Source organism: Sus scrofa, chromosome 7 (assembly GCF_000003025.6).
Source record: "Sus scrofa isolate TJ Tabasco breed Duroc chromosome 7, Sscrofa11.1, whole genome shotgun sequence".
Taxonomy (NCBI): Eukaryota; Metazoa; Chordata; class Mammalia; order Artiodactyla; family Suidae; genus Sus; species Sus scrofa.
Genome location: NC_010449.5, coordinates 53,203,446 through 53,229,094, shown reverse-complemented (window position 1 = coordinate 53,229,094; position 25,649 = coordinate 53,203,446). Strand labels below are relative to the sequence as shown.

The following is a 25,649-nucleotide window of genomic DNA, read 5'->3' as shown; positions in this document are numbered from 1 at the left end:
GAGATGGATGGAAAGGAGAAATGCTAAAGGCAGGGGGACCAAGTGGAAACCACTCTAACAGCCCAGGCAAGAGGGGGAGAAGCGGGGTGGGTACTGGCAGTGAGGACAGAAAAGAGGCAGCAGAAAAGAGTACATCCTATTGCTCTAACTTCAGGGACAGCGAAGACACTCTGGGGACAGCAGGAAGAGGATGTGGCTACTGAGTGGTTGTGAGGGGTACGGGATTCAAGTAAGACAACCAACTCCAGGTTTGGAGTTTAGGTAACCAGAAGGATGGTGGTGGCAGTAACTGATACATTAGCACCAAGCTAGTGTGTGGCTAAGTATCCAAGCCCGGATTTTTACTACTGGATAAAAAAATATCATATGATACAACTACAAATAAAGGGATAAAAATAAAAAGGAATGAATTGTGTCTGGATGTCTAGAAACAGAGGAAACTCCTATCAGTCCCACAGGGGTGGCATACCACTGACTAAGGCTGCTTCTGTGTTCCAAGAGACCTTGTGGTCTTAGAGCCACTGAAGTCACTTAGTGGTCACTTAGCGGTCACTAAGGTCACTGAGGAGTGACCTCCTAAAAGTAAGCCAGACCATGTCTGCTCTCCCCACTTCCATGCCTGAAGGAGCTAAAATAAGTCCTAGCACAGTCTTGATTTACTGAATAGAGGCGGAGGCAAGAAGCAGTTCCCTTAACCAGAGTGTGGCCTTCAAGAAGCCTCTGGTGCTTCAGCCTCCCCCTTCTGGGCCCTCCTGACATCATGTCACCGTCATCTAGTTGACCTTCTTGCCCCTCTTTAGTTTATTTTTTTAGGGCCACACCCATGGCATATGGAAGTTCCCAGGCTAGGGGTCGAATTGGAGCTGCAGCAGCTGGCCTACGCCACAGCCACAGCAACGCGGGGCAACACAGGATCCGAGCTGTGTCTGCAGCCTACACCACAGCTCACGGCAACGCTAGATCCTTAACCCACTGATCGAGGCCAGGGATCAAACCCGAGTCCTCACGGATACTAGTCAGGTTCATTACCAGTGAGCCACAGGGGAACTCCCCTCCTTGCCCCTCCTCAGATCAGGAATGCCTTTGCCATCCTCCTCTCCCTCCTATCCGTACAATCAAGCGTCTTTAATAGGCTGGCTTCTTTCAGAGTTATTTGCATTTTAAACTGTTTTAACTATGCTGGTCAAATGTATTGCCTGTGGCAAGGTCACTGAAGGCCAAGGCACAGTTTCCACGGAGGAGCTCAGGGCTGAGGTTCTCAAAGGTACTGCAGATACTGAGATGGGATACTTGGCATTTGCAGCTCTGTTTGCAAAGAAGACAACGATCATGCCCTCCCCTGCTCTTAGCTCTAGAGTCCTCCCTGGAAGGACAGGGACCACCCCTGCCCCTCCCCCACTAACTGATGATGCACAGAGGGGAGTTAGGGACGGTCCTAGGCTCTGAGACAGGGCAAATGATACAGGGCACCCTCGTGCTTACTCGGCAGGCTGTGTGTGTGTGTGTGTGTGTGTGTGTGTGTGAGAGAGAGAGAGAGAGAGAGAGAGAGAGAGAGAGAGAGAGAAAGAGAGAGAGAGGGAGAGAGAGAAATGCTAATTAAACTGCACATGCTGCCAGGGAAATGATCAACATTTCTCTTTATAAATTCTGGATAATTAAACAAGAAGAGGGAAATTATAAAAATCTTGTCTGGTGGCATCAAAGTTTATTTCTCTCATTTACATCAACTCCTTACCATGAATGCCTAATTGCCCTAAAACTCAATAACCATTATGAAAACTACTAACCGTGTATCAGTCTAATGGCTTTAGTTTTCTTGGGACACAAACCTCTGCTCACGAATGTATCATAGTTTATTGCTCATGTCGTTAAGCTGTGGGCAGATGCTTCCTGATCATCTGCTCAGAACCAAAAAAAAAAAAAAACAAACAAAAAAAACCCCAATCACAGTGGGAACATTAGTGGAGGCTACCTCATTACGCTCAGGAAAGATTCCCAGGGAAAGAGCAGTTATTGCTTCTGCTATGGAGCCTAACACTGGTCTACAATTATATTTTCCCATCACTTTTTAAATCTTGACTTTATTTGGTTGGTCCTAGGATAAGAAATACCTTTTTGCAAAGCTAGTCGATATTTTTAAAGTCCAAAAGGAAAGAAAATGAAAAACTTTAATGAATTACAGGGGGAAAATACATGAAACTATTTAAAATAGCTCCCCACCAACAAATATAATTCTCCAGAAATAATTCCTATCCTTGGAGACTTGAATAATATTTTAAACACACTGGCTTTCCCATGTAAACACATCCAAATATGGATGTGTTTCTGAGTTCTGCTAGACTTGCATGGCAACTGTGCAGAAGCGGGCACACGATTCAGACATTCAAGCTGGAGGTCGGCCCACCTTCCCCGGTTGTCAGATACGGGGGCCCAACAACCTCTAACTGCCAATGTGAAAAGGAGGGACCATCATGATTCTCAAGACAACCCAGGAATTCTGCTCTTGGATCTCTTTCTTTCTGCTTTTCTCCTGGTTCCACTACCCGATCAACATCTACATTCTTTTGCTTTTCTTATTCTTTTTTTTTTTTTTTTTTTTTTGCCTTTTCTAGGGCCCCTCCCATGGCATATGGAGGTTCCCAGGCTAGGGGTCTAATCAGAGCTGTAGCTGCTGGCCTACGCCACAGCCACAGCAATGCTGGATCCTTAACCCACTGAGCAAGGCCAGGGATCGAACCTGCAACCTCATGGTTCCTAGTCGGATTCGTTTACCACTGCACCACGACGGGAACTCCTCTTTTGCTTTTCTTATTCATCTTCAGTCACACCTTCTGACATTTCTCACTTCTTCCCTCAGAGGGACTCTGACTCAACTCATCACTTTCTTAATTTTTTTTTTCTCACTGCATGCAGGCCTCGAAAATCTTACTTAAGTTACCTATGATTTCCGTGTTCTCTCTAGGCCTTTGACCCTTTCTAGAGAAGCATAAACTTTAAAGAGACAGCAACACAAATTAAGGAATGGCAGAGGCAAGAATGCAGCTCTTTATTTGGGGTTCCAGATAAACACCCATCAGTCTGGTCCCCTCTCGATCCAGGGAGACTAAGATCTTGCTTCACTCACTGGCAGCATGTGTCTGCCAGTGAGACACGCTGCCAGTGAGATCACAGTCTCTGCCTTTTTTAGGCCTATATATTCCTATACTCTACCTACCTCTCTACCCATACGGAAGCTAAACTTCCATCTTCCCATATGTCCTACTTCTCTAAGCAGTGAGCAGTGGACCCAGTGGACCCATATCCAATTCCAAAACAACTGCCAGCTTTACTATCATATTCCCATGTGTGCGAACATAGCTGGACCACCCTGACCAATTCTCAAAGCTCCCATACTTTACAAACTGGGAAAATACAGCTTCTCTGAATTGCACCAAGGGAACAAATACAGCATTATTACAACAAATACAGGGATTATTAAAATCCCATGCTCTCTACAGGCAAGGAAAGAAGACCCAGAATTTTCTTCTCAGAAGGAACGGAGACTATTTAGGCTTTAAATCATCTAAAAAGTAAAGAAAACCAGGAGTTCCCATTGTGGCTCAGCAGTAAGAAACCTGACTAAGATCCATGAGGATGAGGGTTGATCCCTGGCCTCGCTCAGTAGGTTAAGGATCTGGTGTTGCCATGAGCTGTGGTGTAGGTCACAGATGCAGCTCAGATTTTGCATTGCTGTAGCTGTGGTGTAGGCCAGCAACTTTGGCTCCAGTTCGACCCCTGGCCTGGGAACCTCCATGTGCAGAAGGGGTGGGCCTAAAAAGAAAAAAAACAGAGAAAAGCATAAAAGCTAATCATCGTGGCCAGAGATTTATTTGCTGCCCTGTTTCAAGACCAAACACAGAGCCCTGTTTGTGGACAGGTCATTCTGCATATGGAACGGGTAATCCAGGACCATTGTTCCTAGTAGATTATAAACCTCACAAAGGCAGGCTTAGAATGTGTCTCAGTGAACCAGACTTGTTTCACATCAGGTTAGATGTTAGCAACTAGAGTGTGCTCTGTACACATAAACCATTGAGTCATTTCTCCACTCTTCTCCCTCACTGGAGGCTCCTCTGGGCCAGGCCCATGCTGGAGGGTGAGATCGATAAGAGGCTGAGCTGCGAGAGATCTACATGGAGCAGAAGGAGAGAAGCACATCCATGAGAAAGCAGTCAGGTGTCACAGGTGCCGAGACGGCCCTCTACAGGTAGCAGCTGCTGGAGGTTAGAAGGATGGAAGTTCTGAGCGGGCACAGGGAGGAAGGTCAAAGATGGCTCCAGACACGTGGGGACCAAGCTGAGGGCGCGGGTCGGGAGTAAGTTAAGAGAGGAAGCGATGAGGACAGGATGAAACACTGGTAGAACCCCGGGTGGTTCACAGACCTGCGGGGGTCGGGGGAGCTGGTGAGTGAGGAGAAAAGGAAGATAGGTGGCCAGAGCCTGGAGCTGTGGTCACTCCAAACTGAGAGGTTCAGACTCTCTCCAGGAGGTGAGTGAGTGGAAATGAGATTTTCAGCAAGAGAGTAATATGATCAGATTTGGGTTCATCCTGGAAGAAGCTGGCATAAATCTTTTTCCCACTCCTGGGAGCTCCTGGCTTCTCTCCAGCCCTTTTCTCACTCTGGCCCCAGGGAGATGGCAAAGTGGGGATCAGTGGGCAGGCAGTGCCGGCTGCAGCCCAGCTCCCGCTTCTCCTGCCCAGGGTGTGCCTCCCCTCGGACAGCAGGCTGGCCCTGGCCTGTGGGCTGACCTCAGCCCTCCTCCGTGGGGGCCGCCCTGGGCTAGTCCTGCTCGGGGAGCTGACTTCCTTCCAGGGCTCAGTCATAATAGGCACAGACCCTCGGCAAGAAGCCACTTCCTCTTGTCAGGAATAAAGGTGGACTTCACCTCCATCTGTCACTTCTGCTTTTATTTCTCAATTTCTCCAGCTTCTGGATGGAAAGAAGGACTTTCAGAGAACCCAACATAAAATTGGATTGGGAGGATGTAGAAACTGGAACTAAGAGATCAGTTAGAAAGTTATAATGAGTCCCTGTCAAAAGGACGATGGCCTGAAAATGGGACGGGATGCAGGAGAGGAAGCTTGGGGGCCCAGAGATGCCAAAAGAGAATGTGCAGAGGAAGAGGCAGAAGACAAGCTCCATCTCCCTTCACCGAGAGGACACACATCTCCTCTGCCAGGAGCTTTTCCCTGAAGATGACAAACCCGGAAAATACACGTGCGCACGGTTTAAGCTTCTCTCTCCTGGTCCCCACGGGGCAGCATGAGAAGGCGCAGACGCTGATGGCAGTGGGCCTGCGTGTCTTACCCATGTATGAGGCGGGCCAGGCCGACTGGCCCCCTCCTCCATAGGGGTCCTGGGCCTTGGTGCTCAGAGCACTTGTGTGAAGAGCAGAATCAGAATTGGTCCTAAGGGGGGGGAGGAGAGAGTCTGGCTGAAAATCCGTTTTTCCTTAGTGAAAATGCAATATTCTTTGCTGAAAATGACCAACAGGAGAGAAGGCAAGAATAACCGATTGACAATCATCCATAAAAGGCGGGGCTTGGACCTACCTGAAGTCCGTCACATCAGTAACGGCCTCGAGGGTGGCCCACACGCCAAAGATTTTCATTGGTACTTGTGTGATCTTACACTTCGAAGCTAGTGGTGTAATGAAAGGTTTCAACAAGGTAGACCTCGGATTTACGGCTTCCTGTAAGAAACTTCCCATTTTTTCCCTTGCAACTCAGAAGATGGCTGTGGGCCAATATATTTTCTGCCGCTGCACTAGGTCATCTCAGAACAACTGCTCCTATATGAAGGATCACCCATAGCATGATTCGCCAACCCTTTCAGAGAGAATGCAAGGTTGAGACGACTTTCAAGATAATACTAAGGTCTTCTTGGCCCTTTCACTCTGGCTCTCTCATGGGCACAGCACTTTGCCAGCAGCCTATGTGCCATGTGGTGTCACCGCGGCCTGAATGCACAGTGGAGAAGCTGGCCATCTTCAAGAGATTTGTAAAGGGTGCAGCATGGCCACACTTTGCAGTACATTTTTTTGTGTTTCAGAAAGTATAACTGTGCTTCTTAAAACAAGATATTATTTATGCTGATATGAGTTTATTATTGTTAGTTTGTTATTTCTAAGGGCATGAACCAGTATCTTCTATAAATCTCTCAACTTAATTTCCAGTATCAATAGCTAAATAGCAGTAAATATACCCACGTAAACAAATACTGTTTCCGAGCTTCAGTGGTTTTTAAGATTGCAAAGGAATCTTAAGACAAAAAGTTTGGCATCAGGGATTTATAGCAAATTTCTGAAATTCTCCCAGACAGCTTCCATTCATACATAGCTTCAACTCCAGGAGATGATTATTTATATATTTCATCTAAGGGTCAAACCATCTGCCATAAAAATAACCTGGGAGAGACTTCAACTTAGCCTGTCTGTTTCAGGTGATGGCCTCATGCAGTTGTTAAGCTACATGGCCTGACTGTACCGTGGCTGTTATGGGTTCAGACAGGGGAGACACAGTTCTGAACCTGCCTGAAGCCCTGGGAAGAGCATGGACTCTGGGATCAGAGAGCTCTGGGTTCAGATTCCAGATCCTTTGCAGATTCAAAGAGGCTCAAGAGAGTATCAGTCAAACGCAGAGAGACAACTGGGAAAATCTTAATAGAAACTAGGTATTAGATATATTAGGAATTACTGCTAATTTTGTTAAGTGTAATAATGGTATTGTAGGTTTTTCATTTGTTTTTTTTAGGTTCTTTTTTTCTTTCTTTTCTTTTCTTTTTTTTTTTTTTTTTTTTTTTTTTGGCTGCCCTGCGGCACATGAAGTTTCCAGGCCAGGGATCAGATCTGTGACCTAAGCCACAGCTGCGGCAATGCCAGATCCTTAAACCAGCATGCCGGGCTGGGGACTGAACCTGAGTTCCAGTGCTCCCAAGACACTGTAGATTCTGTTGCACCATAGTGGGAACTCCTAGAGGTTCTTATCAGCCTTATACTATTAGTGATATTTAGAGGTGAAATTTCTGGCTGATGGTGGAATAAACGTGGGAGGGTCAAGGGTTGAGACTAAATGCTGACAGAGACTGAAGCTGCAGGATGCATACACTGAATTCTTTTTTTTTTTTTTTTAAGGGCCGCACCTTCAGCATATGGAGGTTCCCAGGCTAGGGGTCCAATTGGAGCTGCAGCTGCCAGCCTACAGCCATAGCAATGCAGGATCTGAGCCGCATCTGTGATCTACACCACAGCTCACAGCAACGGTGGATCCCTAGCCTGCTGAGCAAGGCCAGGGATCCAACCCACACCCTCATGGTTCCTAGTCAGATTCGTTTCTGCTGCGCCACGAGCAGAACTCCCCATTCTCAGAGTTCTTACAATTCTTTTTGCGAATGTTAAAATTTTACACTAAAGGAGTTCCTTGGCACCCCAGTGGTTAAGGATTCAGTGTTGTCACTGCTGTGGCGAGGGTTTGATCCCTGGCCCAGGAACTTTTGCATGCCTCAAGCACAGCCAGAAAACAAACAAACAATTAACCATCCTCCCCCAAAAAATTTTTTGTACTAAAACATTTTTTTTAAAAAATCCCAGTTTTTCCACATATTAGCTAAGAGGCCTTGGACAAGCCATTTATACTCTCTTAAAGCAGAAAATAATATTCATTCTTGTAGGATGTTATGAGGATTGAAAAACGTAACCTATGTAGAACACTTACCACTGGGGTCCAGTGCAAAGCAATCATTTAATACTGAATGTTTACTGAATACTTACGCATCCCATGTTTAATATCTTATTTAATCCTTGCAACCATCCCTTGATATAGGTACTGCTATCTCCCTTTTCCAGAAGAGTAAACTGAGGCATAGAGAAGTTAATAACTTGCTCAAGGGCACAGAGGAAGAGGCCAAGCCTGACATCCACTCCGATCATGTTCTCACATGGCTACACTGCCCTGAGCAGACGTTCAGGATATGGTGGGAGATTTGGGTTGATTTTTTTTTTTTTTAACCACTTCATATAAACACAACTGATATAAACATGCCCTGGCAAATGGATGCCATATAAAAAAAACATCGGGACAATCAAGGCGATTGGTTTTCTTTAAAGTTGATGTCTACTAGGAAACAAGCCAAATACCTGTTGAGTGCAGATGTTAGCCGGAACCCAGGGTGCTTCTCTTCCTTCCAAGGAGGCTGCTGCCTTTAAAAACCAGACACAACAACATAAACACAAAAGGAGTTCAGTCCACAGGGAGCAAAGGAGAACCTCTAGCCCAGGTTTTGAAAACTGGCTCTTCTTGTCACCTGGCTGTACAGCCTGAGGAAAATCACTTCAAAACGCTCTACCCTAGAAGTTCCCGTTGTGGCGCAGCAGAAACGAATCAACTAGGAACTGTTGCGGGTTCGATCCCTGGCCTTGCTCAGTAGGTTGAGGATCTGGCATTGCTATGAGCTGTGGTGTAGGCTGGCAGATGCAGTTCCAATGAGACCCCTAGCCTGGGAATCTCCATATGAAGCAGGTGAAGTCCTAAAAGCAGGAAAAAAAAAAAAAAAAAGACAAGAAAAAAGGAATTTTGCATTCCCATACAGATAAATCTCCGATAAAGAGGATTATAACTGTTACAGTAACCCAGTTTATGAAAATATTAATCTAACTAATCCTTATGCTCTGGAAAGCATAAAACAATTTTTCTTGGATACCAATTTTTAAAATCTCAGTTTGGATATATTGTCTTATGATTTAAAATAAAACATTGTGTTTATCCTACAATCATGGATCCCAAGATTCTTGAGGGTAGCTGAAAACCAACTTGAGGTAGGAGCCAGCTATTACCATCTTCATACCCACCTTTCCTAGGTCCTAACCACATCACCTGCTGGAAGTACTGTCAGTACTTGCCCAGAGAATGGATGGAAAGCAGACCTCAACCCAGAGAGCTAAACTTTTTCGATATGTACATTTCAAAGGGTGGGAGTTCCCGTTGTGGCTCAGCAGAAACGAACCCAGTGAGGATGCAGGTTCGATCCCTGGCCTCACTCAGTGGGCCCAGGATCTGGTGCTGCTGTGGCTGTGGTATAGAAAAGCAGCAGCTATAGCTTCAATTCAACCCCTAGCCTGGGAACTTCCAGATGCTGTGGGTGCAACCCTAAAAAGACAAAAAACAAAAACAAATCAGAACAAATGCCTCCTAAGTCTGACTACGTGATCTGAAAATGAGATCACGTATCCACTGAATGTAGCACTCTTTTCAGTTAATTTTATCTTTTGTCACCCTCCATATTCAAAAAAACCCTCAATTTTGGGGGATGTATATTCCTCACATACTCCTCATATACTCCTCATATACTCATATATATACTCATATATATACTCATTATATACTCATATATATATACTCATATATATATACTCATATACTCCTCATATACTCATATACTCCTCATATACTCGAAGAGACTCTAAATCAAATTCACTGCACAAATTACAGTTTTAGGAGCTTGCTAAAGCCTCTGTCCCTTTCAGTAGCTTTACCAAGACATCTTATATATCCAAATAGAAGAATACCACATCACAGTATTGTGATGGTAAAGGTATTCCAAATGTGCTTCTATTTGGTCTTTAAAGTGAAAATATAGATTTATTTAAATAACTTTTCATTTTAGACGTTCATATGAAGCCTATGATTATACCTGCAAAGACTTAAGTTTTATTAAGAGAAAACAAGAGTCTGTGCTTTAGATGAGACATTTCTACAACATTCAAGGTGGATAAAATAAAGGGAAACCATTCCAACAGAGCACATGCCCATCACATCCGGCTTGCTTACCTCGGCCAGCTCTCATCCAGGGGCTGCGAAGCATAAGTAGCTCCAAACGCACTACCATCAAAGTAGAATTTTTAATAAAGGAAAAATACAATGAACGGAAAGTTGATGCAGAGTTAAGAACTGGAATCGTGGGGAGTTTCAGTGACCGAGGTGTTCGTTCTTATCTCTATCTCTACACTCGAGAGCTCTTCCTCCCTCCTTTCTCTTATCGACTTCCTCTGGAAAAGTCTACTCTTCTATCTTCAAACCAGGGCCATCTTTGCATGACACATGTGAGGTGTTTCTAATTTTTTTTTTTTTTTTTTTTTTTTGCCTGCCCAACAGCTCTTACTTTTAAGAACTGCCTCCACGCTGACCTGAAACCTGGGAAGGCTGTCATTCTGTGTAGGCCTCCGGGTCCCAGTATTTCCAGTCGAGGCGACTTATCTCCCTCGGATGGGTTCAGGGATGGGCTCATGAAACAAAGGGGAGAAAAAAAGGAATGCCCTGCGTTGAGGACCATGTGGACCTGGGTTTCTCTCCCTGGAAGTCAATTCAGAGGTGGCACCTCATGGATACACAGTCTCAGTGCTACTGTACGAACCCCTGGATCTAGTGAGCCAATAAATTGCCCCTTTTTTTCAAGTGGAGGGTTCCTGTTCCTTACAACCAAAAGAGAGCTGTGTTGGGTCTGTGGAGAAACGTTAACTTCCTTGGGTTGTCGGGGCCCCGTTTTATAAATTCTATGATCTCTTCGCTGGGTCTCGCCTGCCTTAGGACATATTCCAGATGAAATGGAGACACAAATGCGAGGCTACGCTACACATGCTGAGGGCAGTGGAGCCGTTTTGGTTAATTTAGTTAATGAATACCCACAGAAAAGCCTTCTTAAAACATTTTAAATCAGATCATTCTCCTGCTAAAAAAACACTGAATGATTCTGTACAAAAGAAGCCATCATCAGCGAGGGCTCAGGAGGAAATGGGGGCCTTGATGCAGAAAGAAACTAGGCTGACAGAATCTCGAGTTAGTAAAACAGGGCAACTGATGAGTGCTTATGAAATATTTCCTCTGCCAGGAGAAGCACTATGATCACAAGTTTCACTTCCTGTGTGTTTGTTTTGTCACGTCTAGTTACCTTATTTCTTAATCTGAATCTTGGTCAATACAATTAAACATATTTCCAAAAGAGACACCAGGCATTTCTTCAATATTAACTAGCAGGCCTCACGTATGCAAAGTACAGATTAGAAGAGCCCACAGCAGGAGACAGGAGGAAACAGGGATAAAGAAATAAGAAGGAGGGAGGAAGTACAGCAGCATCTCTGCTGGAAGAGCCGTCACGGAGGAGGCTTTGAGCCTTTTTTGTTCTTGCAGAGTTTGAAGAATCTCTGTCCAGAAAAGCTGAATTTCATGAAATACAGTTTACCACTTCTCTCAGGACACTGCCGCTCTCAAAGTCATTAAGTCCACTTGTCTGGAACTGGTAATACAAATTAGAATGCAGGGGTGTAGGAATTCCTGGTGTGGTGCAGCGGAAATGAATCCGACTAGTATCCATGAGGATGTGGGTTCCATCCCTGAACGATCCAGCGTTGCTGTGAGCTGTGGTGTAGATCCCAGATGCGGCTCGGATCTGGTGTTGCTGTGGCTGTGGCAGAGGCTGGCAGCTACAGCTCTGATTTGACCCCTCACCTGGGAACCTCCATATGCCTCAGTCGTCACCCCCCCCCCCGCCCCCGCCAAAAAAAGGGAAAAGAATGCAGTGGTGTAATAGCAATGCAACAATTGAATATCAGTTATTCCAATGGTGAGGTTACAGTTGGCATGTTAGCCTTTCTGATGTTAACAACATGGAAATGAAGTAAATTCCTGAAGCTTTAATGTGACGAGGCTGAGGCATCAGAAGTTAAAAGGTGTGACCTCTGAGCTCTCAATTCTTACCATTCATATCTCATTTAATGGATTATTTATTTATTTATTTATTTACTTATTTATTGTCTTTCTATCTTTTCTAGGGCCGCACTCACGGCATGTGGAGGTTCCCAGGCTAGGGGTCTAATTAGAGTTGTAGCCACCAGCCCACACCAGAGCCACAGCAACACGGGATCTGAGATGCGTCTGCGACCTACACCACAGCTCACGGCAATGCTGGATCCTTAACCCACTGAGCGAGGCCAGGGATCGAACCCACAACCTCATGGTTCTTAGTCAGATTCGTTAACCATTGAGCCGCAATGGGAACTCCAATGGATATTTTAAAATCCAAGAACCATCAGCATCAAGAGAACCGCTCGAGTTAGTAACCACTCATGTCAGTACCTTAAACTCAACGGAAGAAAACCTAGAAACGATGTGTTCTTCTGAGGATGTCAGAAAACTGTGTTCAGGGGGCTTTAAGTTCCCCACGACGCTGCTATGTCCTAAAGAACATCCTGAAGACAGAAAAAATACTCTTATTTGTAAATGTGAATTTCCATTTAATTAACCAACATTTCTAGAGTGCCTGCTAATTCCTAGCAAACAGAAGAGCAGCATCGGTGACGGGGTTTTTAATAAGCCAGACCAGCTCCTTACCCGTTACCACCTTAGTTAAACCTAAGCCAAAAAACTTCCCACATTCTAATGGACATTTTCAGTTAGCTCCATGCACTCTTTTTCAGCTCCTTTTCTGTCTTCAATCCTAATGGCCCCGGAGTTCTGCAGCCCCGAAACCTCTCAGCTCACATCTGCTCACACTGCTCGTGAAAGGACAGGGTGGGGAGAAGGGCCTCAGTGTCACCGGGTACCACACAGAGAAGGAGAGGGCGGGAGGCACGGACACTATGGGAAGAGCACCTTTGGAGACTCTGAGCGCCAGCCTCACCCCTGTCCCCCAGGCTCGACTTGGTTGGCACTGCCTGTGCCTTAGGTTCCAACTATCACCCAGAGCCCAGCAACTCCTAAATCCATACCTGCAGCTCCCAATAGTGCTCATGAACTCCAAAGTGGCACTTCCAACTGTCTACTCAGTTTCTCCATCAGAAGGACCTCAAGTTCTACCTAAAACCGAACCCATCACCTCCCTCTCTTCTGCACTTCTGTGGTCCATTGCATTTAACGGAGGGCGCCACACACCCAGGTGCTCCAGGTGGAAATCCCAGCCATCCCAGCCCATTCTCCCTCTCCCCAGGTCCCTGCAGTTCTGGAAAGGAAAATCCTTCTCCCATTCCTGCCTCAGTCCACTGACGAGGGCCTCCTTCTCAGCTCGGGGAGTGTCAGAGGAAGAGTTCTCACCCACTCTGCCCAAAGGAAGGGGCGTAGCCCTCATGCTGATCAGACAGGACATCTGCCGGCCCATTTCCCCACGCGTGGGGTCATTGAGCCTCGGAAGCTCCAAACAAACCCCACTCTGTCTCTTTCTTGCGTTGCCTGCTCTTGACAGGTGAACACAGCCAGGTTCTTCTTTGGGCCTCCTGTTCGCAGGTGCTAAGGGCGCCTGGGGCAGGGCGCAGGAATTGCCTTCTAAACAGCCTGGAGGTGGTCATTTTTTCTCCTACCCTCTGGAGCTCTGTGTTCTACCAGGGACAGAGTTTGTGGGGCAGGTCCTCGATCTTGCACATAGCTGGTGGGGTAAGTCAACTCCAGGTCTGCCTCAGGGAACCCATGCACCAAGATGAGTGCCAGAGTCAGTCTTAATATGTAAAACTGGGAGTTCCCATCGTGGTGCAGTGGAAACGAATCTGACTAGGAACCATGAGGTTGTGGGTCTGATCTCTGGCCTCACTCAGTGGGTTGAGGATCCGGTGTTTCCATGAGCTGTGGTGTAGGTCCCAGATGCGGCTCGGACCCCGTGTTGCTGTGGCTGTGGCCAGCAGCTGGAACTCCGATTTGACCCCCAGCCTGGGCACCTCCATATGCCGTGGGTGCAGCCCTAAAAAGCAAAAAAAAGTAAAACTGGTCACAGTTTGATTCATTCCTAATTTCTCAACCATGTCTCCACCATCTGTCTCCTCCCTCCTGTCCTTTTACTTCCAACCGTGTCCTGCTATGATACATCTTACAGCCAAACATGAAGGGAGGTACACAAGAGTGGGGTCTTTTTTCTTTATTACTCAAATGAATTTATCACATCTGTAGTTGTATAATGATCATAACAATCTAATTTCACAGGATTTCCATCAGGAGTGGGGTCTTTTTGAGTCCTTGTATATATAAAAACATCCTCCTGTTTCCCTGAGCACACACAAATAGGGAGCATGTGGATTTTAGAAGTCTGAATATTTTCCCCTTAAAATGCTGAAAACCAGCATTTGCTTCTCCTTTGAGATGGAACTCTCTAATGAATGTTAGGTAAAAATCAGTTTTTGTGACCAAATAAATTGTGGAAGCCCTGGGTTAAGGAGAAGAAGTTTCTTAACTGCCAGGCTTCTCACAGCGCTAATATAAACTGTGAAGCTTCAAGAAGCGGCAGAGAAATCCTGTTTCTCAATACAATAGGCCATGCATTTCAGAGACAGGGTTCCATAAACTAATGTCCGAAAATTTTCATCTCATTGTGTGAAAAGAATCAAAGCAAGGCCTATTCCAAAGAGGCAAGGTCTTAAGGTATCTCTTCATGACTATTCATGCTACTCTCAAACCTCGTTGGGAATGTAAATCAGAGAATTTCTAAATATTTGTGGTTTATTTTTCTTCTTTTTTTTTTTAGGGTCGCACCTGTGACATATGGAAGTTCCCAGACTAGGGGTCAAATTGGAGCTGCAGCTGCCAGCCTAGCCCACAGCCACAGCAACGCGGGATCCGAGCTGCATCTGTGTCCTACGCCTCAGCTCATGGCAGTGCCGGATCCTTAACCCACTGAGTGAGGCCAGGGATCGAACCTGCGACCTCACGGTTACTAGTCAGATTCGTTTCTGTTGAGCCACAATGGGAACTCCTAAACATCTGTTCTTCTCTCTTTCTAAAAACACATCTCTCTTAGAGGAAGGCATTTCCTATGATTCTTCAGTGTGTCCCCTTCTTTCTTCAACATATTACCCACAGGTATGAGGTAATATTACATTTGCTGTAAATTTATGCTAGTAGTTCAGAAATTCAAACGAGCTGGTATTTGGGATATATGTTCGCTGCCCCTGAAGACTCACGTGTGAGAAGGGCTACTGAAGACACGAGCAGCTGCAGGAAGGCTGAGCTGTCAAGTCCAGGGACCAGGCAGTGCCTCTCTCTGCCTTGAATGCAGCCCTAGGTTAGAGCTTGGCTATGCAGGGTCCTGGTCTCTGCTTGTGACTGCCACTCCTGCCACCAGCAGAACCCACTGTACCAGCCTTCCCTGCAACGACTGCCACCCACTGCGGAAGGAATGCCCTGGGGCCTCAGCTGTACTGCTTGTGGCTGCCCACACTATTACAATGCTCATTTTATTGGGGATCACTGGATCACAGGACCAAAGCCTTGTCTAAGCCAGTGCTCCCATTCCAAAATAACACCCAAGCCAAGAAACAGGTGGGAAGAAGAGAATTGGGAACATGGAGTTTTGCTTGGTTCTAACCAAGATTCAGACCAGTGCTGATACCTTCAAATGATAAAACTGTATTAAGGAGGTAACAGACTGGTGTGAAAGGCAACTGTTTTGAGCAAATTATTTCAAAATCGAATGAGTGCAGAGCATGAAAGGAAAGATGGAATTACAGCCGGCTTCCCCCAAGCTCTCCTGAATGTATTAATCATCCCACTTTTGTATTTTACTAGGAGCTCCGTCATTCCTCAAAAGAGGCTCGCAGGTTATTAATGGGCAGGCCTACGCTGAAGAACCCTGTGGACTCTGCAGATGTTCAGTCCCAGGACCCCAGTCAGTGCTTAGGAGAGATGCCCCGTGGTCTGTGAATCAGACTCGTACTGACTGATGAACAACTTTCATTTATCTGTATAGGTATCTGGCTCTCGCTTCTCCTGCCCTTAGGAGCTGATCTGCTTGGCTGCTGCTCTCACGAGTTGACCCGTGTACATGGTCAGGTTATACCTGAGGATTTACTACCTGAAAAGAGACAGAGCCCCGGAACACACAGTGAAGTCTCCCCTCCAGCACTTTGCAGAGCAATGCCCCTCCCCTGAAACGCTCCCTCCCTGGCTGTCTTCCTCCCTGTTCATCACCTACAACCACCTGCATATGGAGGTTCCCAGGCTAGGGGTCCGAATCGGAGCTGTAGCTGCCAGCCCATACCACTGCCACAGCCATGCCAGATCTGAAGCCGCATCTGTGACCTACACCACAGTTCACGGCCACACTGGATCCTCAACCCACTGAGTGAGGCCAGGGATTGAACCTGTGGCCTCATGGATGCGAGTCAGGTTCGTTAACCGCTGAGCCACAACGGGAACTCCCTCCCCCCCCCCTTCATTTTTATTACCTGTTTACTGTCTGTCACCTCCCACAGGACTGTAAACTCAAGAAGGCAGGGACGCATCTGTCTCATTCACCACTGAGCCCCCAGTGCCTAGAATAGTACCTTGTGTGGGGAAGGGGCTCTGTGAGTATCTGTAAATAAATAAACACATATCCCTTCATGTGTCACCGATCCTTCAAGCCTCAGATTTTCCTTGAGGAGGGCTTCTCCGTGCCCCCAGCACTGGTTCAGGCTGCCCTCCTGTGAGCTCGCACAGCCCCTAAGCTATCTCAACCCTGAACTATAAGCTGAGCGTGAGCTGAGACCACATGCTCCCCTGGCTGCCTGTGCCCTGAATATAAGCACCCTGAGGGCAGGGACTATATTATGTCTGCCCTCAGACCTCTAGTGTCTAAATGGTACCAGACACTCACTGCTTTTAAGTGGAGAAATATGTTCGCTCTGCTTTTCTTCCATCTCCTCCTCTTCTAGAGATTCCCCTGGTTAAAAAAGCTGTGAGTATATACATATATTTAGACTACCCGTGCGGTGAAAAAAGATGGGAGGTAGTTATAACGATATCTGTGTGTATTATAATATTTAGAGAGAACACCTACATGAGAAAGAAGGAATTGAGAAGCTAGAAAAAGATATAATGTTACATCAAGCAAAGAGACACACTTTTACTTGAAAATTCCAAGCAATTTAGACAATGGTTCCATGTACTTCTCTATGCCCACATGTGTGAATTAGCTGAAGAATTGCCTCAATTATCCTTTTCTCTTTTGCAATCTATGTAAACATTATTACACGTTCCAGAAAGGAATTTGAGGGGTGCATTGGTGGTTTAATGCACCACCTCGAAGAATTCTCGCCTCCCAAAAAGGAGCTGGAATCCCAGTTATCATTTCCACTTTCCCTGAAAATAGTCACATCATACACAAGATGAGAAGTCGAGGTATCTCGGTGGATCAGGTGGCGTGTCCCAGGGGATGGAAGAGAGGAAAAGTAACTATGCACTGGGGTCGCTACTGTCCCCAGACAGATGTCAAATTTCAAGCAGCCCCAGGGCAAGAAAAGCAGAGATCTCCTCTCTGTGCATCCCCTCAAGTCCTCCCCTGGGGTCTCTCTGAAGCCCTCGGTCCTGGGAATGGCAGAGCGCTGGAGGGAGGGAGGGGCCCAGGCCTGGGGTTGGGGGTGTGGTGGTCAGCCTGGCCAGGGCTGAGCCTGGGCCCCTCCAACCTCAGCAGTGGAATCTTGGGCAAGTTACTTTGATAACTCAGTTTCCACAGTGGAAAATGGGGGTTAAAAAAGTAAACTGCTCAGTGAGTTTTGAGGACCAAGTGACGTGTGAGTTGCCCAGCACAAGGCCTGGCCCGGGTAGGTGCTCAGTAAACATGAGTGCCCTCCCCCACTTCCTGGTTTCTAGGCTGGGGAAGCCAACTCCACCATCACTGCCAGGAATTCAGCTCTGCACAGGACTCACCCCGCCTTTCTCGTCTCCCTCCACCCCTGTGGGCGAGAAGAGTGAAGTGAGAGTGCAGGCCCTGCCGGCACACTTATTCTGGGTCCCCTCCCACAAAATCCAGCTCAGGTCTGTCCCCAAAGCCCTGAGCACCATGCAAGCCACGCAGCAGCACACCCCACTCTGGGCCACAAATAAAACTGTCAGATGAATTCACAATCTCCTTTGCTTTTTAGGGCTGCATTCGCGACATATGGAGGTTCCAAGGCTAGGGGTCGAATCGGAGTTACAGCTGCCGGCCTACGCCACAGCCAAAGGAATACCAGATTCAAGCTGTGTCTGCAACCTACACCACAGCTCACAGCAATGCTGGATCCTTAACCCACTGAGCAAGGCCAGGGATGGAACCTGTGTCCTCATGGATGCCAGTCAGATTCGTTACTGCTGAACCACGAAGGGAACTCCCCATTTTCTTTATTCCTACTTAACAGCATAGGATTTGTTGTATCATTACATGAGAATTTTCCTAAATACCAGCTTTCCATTTCAGTTGTCATTTATTGAGTTTGAAACTCCATAGAAAATTATGTAGAATTTCTTCTGTACGTTCTAGCAGCAGGTCAGGGGCTCAACAGAAATAAAAAATAAAGCACCTGTCCGTATGTCTGTTTTAGCTGGATACATTAACTCTGTCTAACCTGATTCGAAGTCAGGTTTAGTTCTGACTTGGCTGATTTCTAAAGAAAAGGCTGAGAAAGGCTTGCGATGGGGCTGAATTACATATTATGTTCAGTTACTTCGTTTAACTGAACTTTATCGATTCTTTCATAAAGTAAACACCTCCAATTTTTAGTTGCAGAGATGTTTCTGGTTTTCCAACTCACTTAGCTTTCCTGCCTCTGTTCATCAGATAAATGAAGATCTGTGAGGCCAAAGAGGGACTGCTGGGAAGACAAACCCTGAAAAGCTTTCAAACCTTGCAAAACTTGCACTCTCCTCAGAAAATGAAAAGGATATCTGTCGTCCTGGCTTGTCTCCAGACCGGCGGTGGAGGGGGTGGAAGCGGGTCCGGGATGGCCTCTCCACCAGCCCATGGTGGCGGGTTCCCCGCACGCTGTCAGCTGGGTGGAACGCCGGCTGCGGAGAGAAGGGAGAAGAGGTGGTCTGTGACTGGGACATCACCACTCACCCTTAAGAGCAGCCAACTGATGAGAGCAACAGATGAAAAGACCGACTTTATAATTTTACTGATGTCTCTGACTGCGCCTTGAGTTAAGATAAATAAAATGCAGCACATGGAGCAGATTCTACACAATTATAGGATTGTGGAGTTCCCGTCGTGGCGCACAGTGGTTAACGAATCCGAGTAGGAACCATGAGATTGCGGGTTCGATCCCTGGCCTTGCTCAGTGGGTTAAGGATCTGGCGTTGCCGTGAGCTGTGGTGTAGGTTGCAGACGCAGCTTGGATCCTGCATTGCTGTGGCTGTGGCGTAGGGTGGCGGCTACAGCTCCGATTCGACCCCTAGCTTGGGAATCTCCATATGCCACGGAAGCGGCCCTAGAAAAGGTAAAAAGACATAAAAATAAAAAATAAAAAATAAAATAAAATAGTCTTTAGTGGAGTTCCCAGTGTGGCTCAGGGGGAATGAACCCAACTAGGAACCATGAGGTTGTGGGTTTGATCCCTGGCCTCGTTCAGTGGCTTAAGTATCCGGCGTTGCCGTGAGCTGTGTAGGTCACAGATGTGGCTCGGATCCTTTGTTGCTGTTGGCTGTTAACTCCGATTTGACCCCTAGCCTGGGAACTTCCATATGCCGCAGATTTGGCCCTAAAAAGACAAAAATAAATAAATAAATAAATAAAAATAGTCTTTAGTGAAGATGAAAGCTGAAAGAATGACACATTTAAAGTTGTCACAATTAGGAGTTCCCGTCTGTGGCTCAGCGGTTAACGAACCCGACTATTAACCATGAGGTTGCAGGTTCCATCCAAGGCCTCACTCAATGGGCTGAGGATCAGGCGTTGCCGTGAGCTGTGGTGTAGGTCACAGATACAGCTTGGATCCCGTGTTGCTGTGGCTGTGGTGTAGGCCGGCAGCTGTAGTTCTGATTCGACCCCTAGCCTGGGACCCTCATATGCCACAGGTGCAGCCCTAAAAAGACGAAAGACAAAAAAATTTTTTAAATTAAAAATAAAGTTGTCACAATTAGATTACGGATTGGTACATCAGATACCAGGAACTAGCAGGCGCCCGTGAGATGTAAGAGGTGTAGTTAGGACAGGAACAAACTGTCCCGTGTGCATAACACGGACGGGGCATCCAGAAATAAAATGAGACTGCAGACTGGGGACTCCTTGTACTCTACAGCGTCTTTTCGAATTTTTGATTGAACCAACCATGCTTAAAAATTCACGTTTGGGGCTTCTAGTGAAAAATCTGAACATCCTGACCACACTGGTCCCAAATCCCCACGTGGCAATAGCGGGTGACAATGAGAGTAGCTGCTCTGTGCAAGTGGGACACCAGATCCCTTTAAGGACTTCTTACGTTAGACGTTTGTGAGCCCTGAGTCTAGGAGGGAAAAAAGAACTTTACCTCAGTACAAATGGAAAACAAGCAACTCATTATTCCCTCAAATGGCACAAATGAAAATATAAACAGACTCAAGACAAATCCATGGTCAGTAAACCCAAAATCTTTTGTTAGAGAGGGCTGGAGTACACTCTTCACTTTTGTTTTGTTTTGTTTTGTTTTTTTAAGACTGAACCTGCAACATATGGAGGTCCCCAGACTAGGGGTCCAATTGGAGCTATAGCTGCCAGCCTACGCCACAGCCAGAGCAACGCCAGATCCGAGCTGTGTCTGCGACCTACACCACAGCTCACAGCAATGCTGGATCCTTAACCCACTGAGCGAGGCCAGGGATGGAACCTGCGTCCTCATGGATGCTAGTTTCCACTGAGCCATGATGGGAACTCCCCATCCTTTACACTTTTGAGTTTGGCATCATACAAGGCAACCTTTTTAATTGGCAAAAAGCAAATACGAGGCTAGACCATTACATCTCACGTAACAGGGCAAGGTGTATACAATATTATGCCAAGATGTGAAATATATGAAAATGGATTTTCTTGCACATATATTGAATCATATGCCAAACAGCCAACTTACTATGAAAAGGATCCTATGACGAGTAGGTCTTTATAGGGGAGTGTGTTTTAGCTAAGAAGCAGTCGCTAATTTTTCATTGTTAAACACACAGGTTTTCCCTTATTAGATTTGGGAGATTGCTTCTATTTCTCCTGAGTGGGCTGATAAAACATCTGGGCTAATTAAGTCACACAGTTCTAACTCTATACTCTAAATCTATTAACTCCTAAAATAAAGACATCTTATCTCAGTGAGGAACGACCTCTGGTCTGGAAGAAAACCATCCCTTGTGACTGGGGAGCTGGCTGTTGACCTCGGACAACAGGGCACAGCATTCTCGGGAGGGATGCACTGAAGCACCTCTGTTAATTAAGGGGGTGAACGCCCACAGCACACTTGGCCAGAACTTATTTACACAGTAGCCATAAGTTTTTAGAGCCGGATGACTTTGTTCCAGGTCAAAAGAAAAGGGAGAACTCTCTGGTAATGTAATCACGATCATGTTAAAGGTACTTGAAAACACAACATATTTATCTTGCAGTCAGAGCACAACTGCTCCCCAAACTGGCTCCCAGAGGCCAGCCCTCAGCGGTGGGGGCTGAGGGCCTTTAGAAGGGGTTCCAAAAAGTGGAAAGCTCTTGGAATGTCTTCCAGGCTTCCTACCGCACATGTATTCTCTTTCTTTTTCTTTTTCTCTTTCTTTCTTTCTTTCTTTTCCCTCTTTCCTTTTTTTTCTTTCTCTTTCTCCCTTTCTTTCTTTCTTTCCATCCATCTACATTTCTTTCTTTTCTTTCTTTCTTTCTACCCATCCATCTACATTTCTTTCTTTCTATCTATCTATCTATCTATCTATCTATCTATCTATCTATCTATCTATCTATCTTGCTTTTTAGGGCCACACCTGCGGCATATGGAAGTTCCCAGGCCAGGGGTCCAATCGGAGCCGCAGCTGCCAGCCACAGCCACAGCAACTTGGGATCTGAGCCACTTGGGGTCTGTGACCCACACCATCTGAGCCACTTGGGGTCTGTGACCCACACCATGGTTCACAGCAACGCCGGATCCCCAACCCACTGAGTGAGGCCAGGGATCGAACCCGCACCCTCGTGGATCCTAGTCAGGTTTGTTAACCACTGAGCCATGAAGGGAACTCCCTGTGTTTTCTATTTATACTCGCCTCTTTTCCCTTAACCCCTCCTGGCGCAGATCCCGTATTACTACTTGGTCTCAGTTCAGGGGATCACCTCTGCTTCAATTTGATATTTTCTTCTCTTCCTCCTTGCAACATAAACATCACTTCTCTGCCTCTGCAGTAGCTGATATTCTTCCAAACTATTTGGCTTTAGCCTTTTCCGTTCACAGGGAGCTGTCCTGCTCATCAAAACAGTTAGAGCGGTTCAGTTGGGGAAGCTGGGATGGAAGCAGGCTTCACAGTGGAGTCTGTTAAACACTAGGGCATTTGGTAGACAGCCTAAGACTCTGGATCCTGAAAAGCTAGGGATAGACATGTGATTCTCCTGTTTCCACCAACTTCCAATCTCTTCCCTGCTAAGAGCTAAAATTCTGTTACTTAAAAATTTATTTCATGGAGTTCCTGCTTTGGTGCAGGGGGTTAAGAACCTGGTGTTGTCTCTGAGGCAGCATGGGTTCAATTCCCAACCCAACACAATGGGTTAAGGATCTGATGTTGCCGCAGCTGTGGTGTAGGTTGAAGCTGCAGCTTGGATTTGATCCCTGGCCTGGAAATATCCACATATCAAAAATTCCATATTCCATTTCCCAGTGTGGCTGAAAAAGAAATTTTTTTTTTTTTTTTTTTTTTGGTTATATGGAAGTTCCCAGGCTAGATGGCGAATCGGAGCTGCAGCTGCCAGCCTAGGCTATAGCCACAGCAACACCAGATTCAAGCCATGTCTGCAACCTACACCACAGCTCATGGCAACACCGGATCCTTAACCCACTGAGCGGGGCCGGGGATTGAACCCACATCCTCATGGATACTAGTTGGGTTCGTTACTGCTGAGACATGGCAGGAACTACAGAAAAATTTAAGTAAAAATGTACTTCTTAAGCCAACTTTCTTACAAAAAAGAAATATAACCCTGCAACCCTAAGGGCCAAGCACTTCATTTTTTCTGTTTCTTTTCAAGTTTTAGCCATAGTTTTTACATGATTGTACCAACAGCACATATATTTTTGTGATCTGCTTTCTGAGCTTAATATTTTCATAAGCAATCTTTGCATTTTGTAAATAATCTTCCATATTTCATGTAATCCTTGTAGTTAGGAATTCAGTAAGTGTACAATATCTCATTTTTAATGCTTGTAAGGCCCACACTCCATGATGCAGTTTAAAAAAACACGTTATTTGGATCAAAGAAACAGTCTCAGTTGAGAATCCTCCACTTACTAACAAGTTACTTCCATATGCCACAGGTGCAGCCCTAAAAAGCAAATTAAAAAAAAAAAAGTTACTTCATCTTCTTTATCTGTCAAGTGGAAATGATGACTTGATAACTTCCTTACAGGCTTGTTGAGAAAACAAAATTAGATTATGTCTGTGAAAGCCACCTTGTCCCAAGGATACTGGGTGTTACGGACTTAATTGTGCCCCCCCAAATTCATAGGTTAAAGCCCTAACCCCCGGTGTGATTGTATTTAGAGATGGGGCCTTCAAGGAAGTCATTAAGGTTGAATGAGGTCACAAGGTAGGCTCTCATCCAATAGGACTGGTGTCCTTATAAGAAGAGGAAGAGACACCAGGAAGACACGCACACAGATGAGAGGCCGTGTGAGGACACAGCAGGCAGGCACCATCTGCAAAGCCAGGAAGAGTCCGCAATAGAAACCAACACAACCAACACCTCGACTTTAAATTTTCCAGCCTCCAGCACTATGAGAAAATAAATTTCTGTTGTTTAAAGCACCCAGTCTGTGGTATTCTGTTAGGGAGGCCCAAGCAGACCAATACACTGCTACCTTGGGCATCAGAAGGAGGATGGACGTCCAGGTGGCAGGACACTGGGAAGCACCTTATTAAAGGTGAGGCCACTCTGCAGAGCCGTTCTGTGGACAGCAGGACTGGCATCGCTGTTAGGGTCTCCTGCAGCATTCAGAGCCTCCCACAGTAATCTCCAAGCACCCCGATCTCCACTAGGCACCCATCTGCCCATTTGCAGATAGCCCTGGGCTCAGACTCTCCCCACTTTGCCAAACTGCACACTCCTGACTGTTCCTGGGTTTTTTTGTTTTTGTTTTTGTCTTTTTGTCTTTTTTAGGGTTGCACCCCGGCATATGGAGGTTCCCAGGCTAGGGGTGAAATCAGAGCTGTTGCTACAGACCTACGCCACAGCCAGGGCAATGTCAGATCCAAGCCGAGTCTGTGACCTACACCACAGCTGACAGCAACGGTGGATCCTTAACCCACTGAACGAGGCCAGAGATCGAACCCGCAACCTCATGGTTCCTAGTCGGATTCATTTCCGCTTCGCCACGACAGGAACGCCCTGACTGTTTCTGAAAGTATCTCTACGTAGATCGCAAACTGGTTACAGGTTTGTAGGTACTGCGGTGGCAGTGACACGGCTAATGCTGATAGAAGAACTCTTTCTGAGATGAAACACAAAAGAAGCAGCACTGTGGGGAGCTCCTGTCATGGCTCAGCAGTAACAAACCCGACTAGTATACATGAGGATGCGGGTTCGATCCCTGGCCTTGATCAGTGGGTTAAGGATCCGGCATTGCCGTGGGCTATGGTGTGGGTTGCAGACGTGGCTCAGATCTGGTGTTGCTGGGGCTGTGGTGTAGGCTAGCAGCTGCAACTCTCATTTGACCCCTAGCCTGGGAATTTCCATTTGCTGTGGGTACGGCCCTAAAAAAAAAAAAAAAAAAAAAAAAAAAGCAGCAGCAGCAGCCGCCCTGTGGATTTCCAGGCCCAGGGCAGAGGGGAGCACATTCTCAGAGGACTGAGACCCCAGGCACGTATCTTTACATGCAACACCATCGACTGCTACTTCCCATCACCTCTGAAAGCTACAGCCTGGGGTGAATGGCTGAACGTGGCGGGCACTGGACTTCTTACCTGTCCTGGGGAGGAAGACCCCTTCCTCTGAGTAGGCACTATCAATCTATCAATGTGACCCACGTTTGCATTGATTCTTCTGGCAGACAGACCACATGGCTGGCATGTCATTAAGTCTGTGGTTAATTAGAAACCCCAAATCTTTCTCACATGACTAATGAGCCGCAAGCAGATTCCTACGAAGCCCATGTTTAGTCATCAAATGAGCTGAGGTCTGAGAACTGGGAAGTTGTTTGCTGCCAACTCAAAGAAGATTATCATTATTCGAGGTGCAATATGCTATAGTGTGTTCTTTATACATGAATGACCAAGCCACACTTTTTTAATTGCAGCAAAACCAATTCTAGCTTATGCGCATGTATTTCTATACAATGCTGTTAAAAGCGGGAGAAATGCAATTTGCAAATTCCCTCAAGGTGAAATATAGATTTCTAAATGCTAATAAAAAGCCCAAGTATGTTCTTACATCGTAAAAAGTTCTACCGAGTGTCTTTGCGAGTTCTCTTCACCTCGCCATTTTCTTCCTCTGCTAGGTGGCCCACATGAAACCAGTTATTTCTGAGATTGTAAGTGGACTTCTGCTGACATATTCAGAAAAAAAGTTAAAAAGATTTCTCCGGAAACTTTGCAGATAAAATTTTATTATGTTCTCATAAATCTACTGAAGACCCCAGATTCAACTAAAGCATAGCAACCCTGCTGAGGTATCTGGCTATCTTCTGGTATAAACAGCAGACATGGCT

At 46.2% G+C, this 25,649-nt stretch overlaps 1 protein-coding gene across 2 annotated transcripts in view; it reads right to left on the bottom strand.

Annotated features, from left to right (window-relative positions):
- Positions 1-25,649, bottom strand: part of CRTC3 (CREB regulated transcription coactivator 3) — a 109,669-nt gene that overhangs the window by 26,891 nt on the left and 57,129 nt on the right. For both annotated transcript variants that reach the window (XM_021098911.1, XM_021098912.1), the window contains exons 3-6: positions 18,691-18,810; positions 9,865-9,926; positions 8,175-8,237; positions 5,348-5,448 (exon numbers count right to left, since the gene is read on the bottom strand). In XM_021098911.1, coding sequence (XP_020954570.1) covers positions 5,348-5,448; positions 8,175-8,237; positions 9,865-9,926; positions 18,691-18,810 — 346 coding nt within the window. The remainder of the gene's footprint in view (positions 1-5,347; positions 5,449-8,174; positions 8,238-9,864; positions 9,927-18,690; positions 18,811-25,649) is intronic.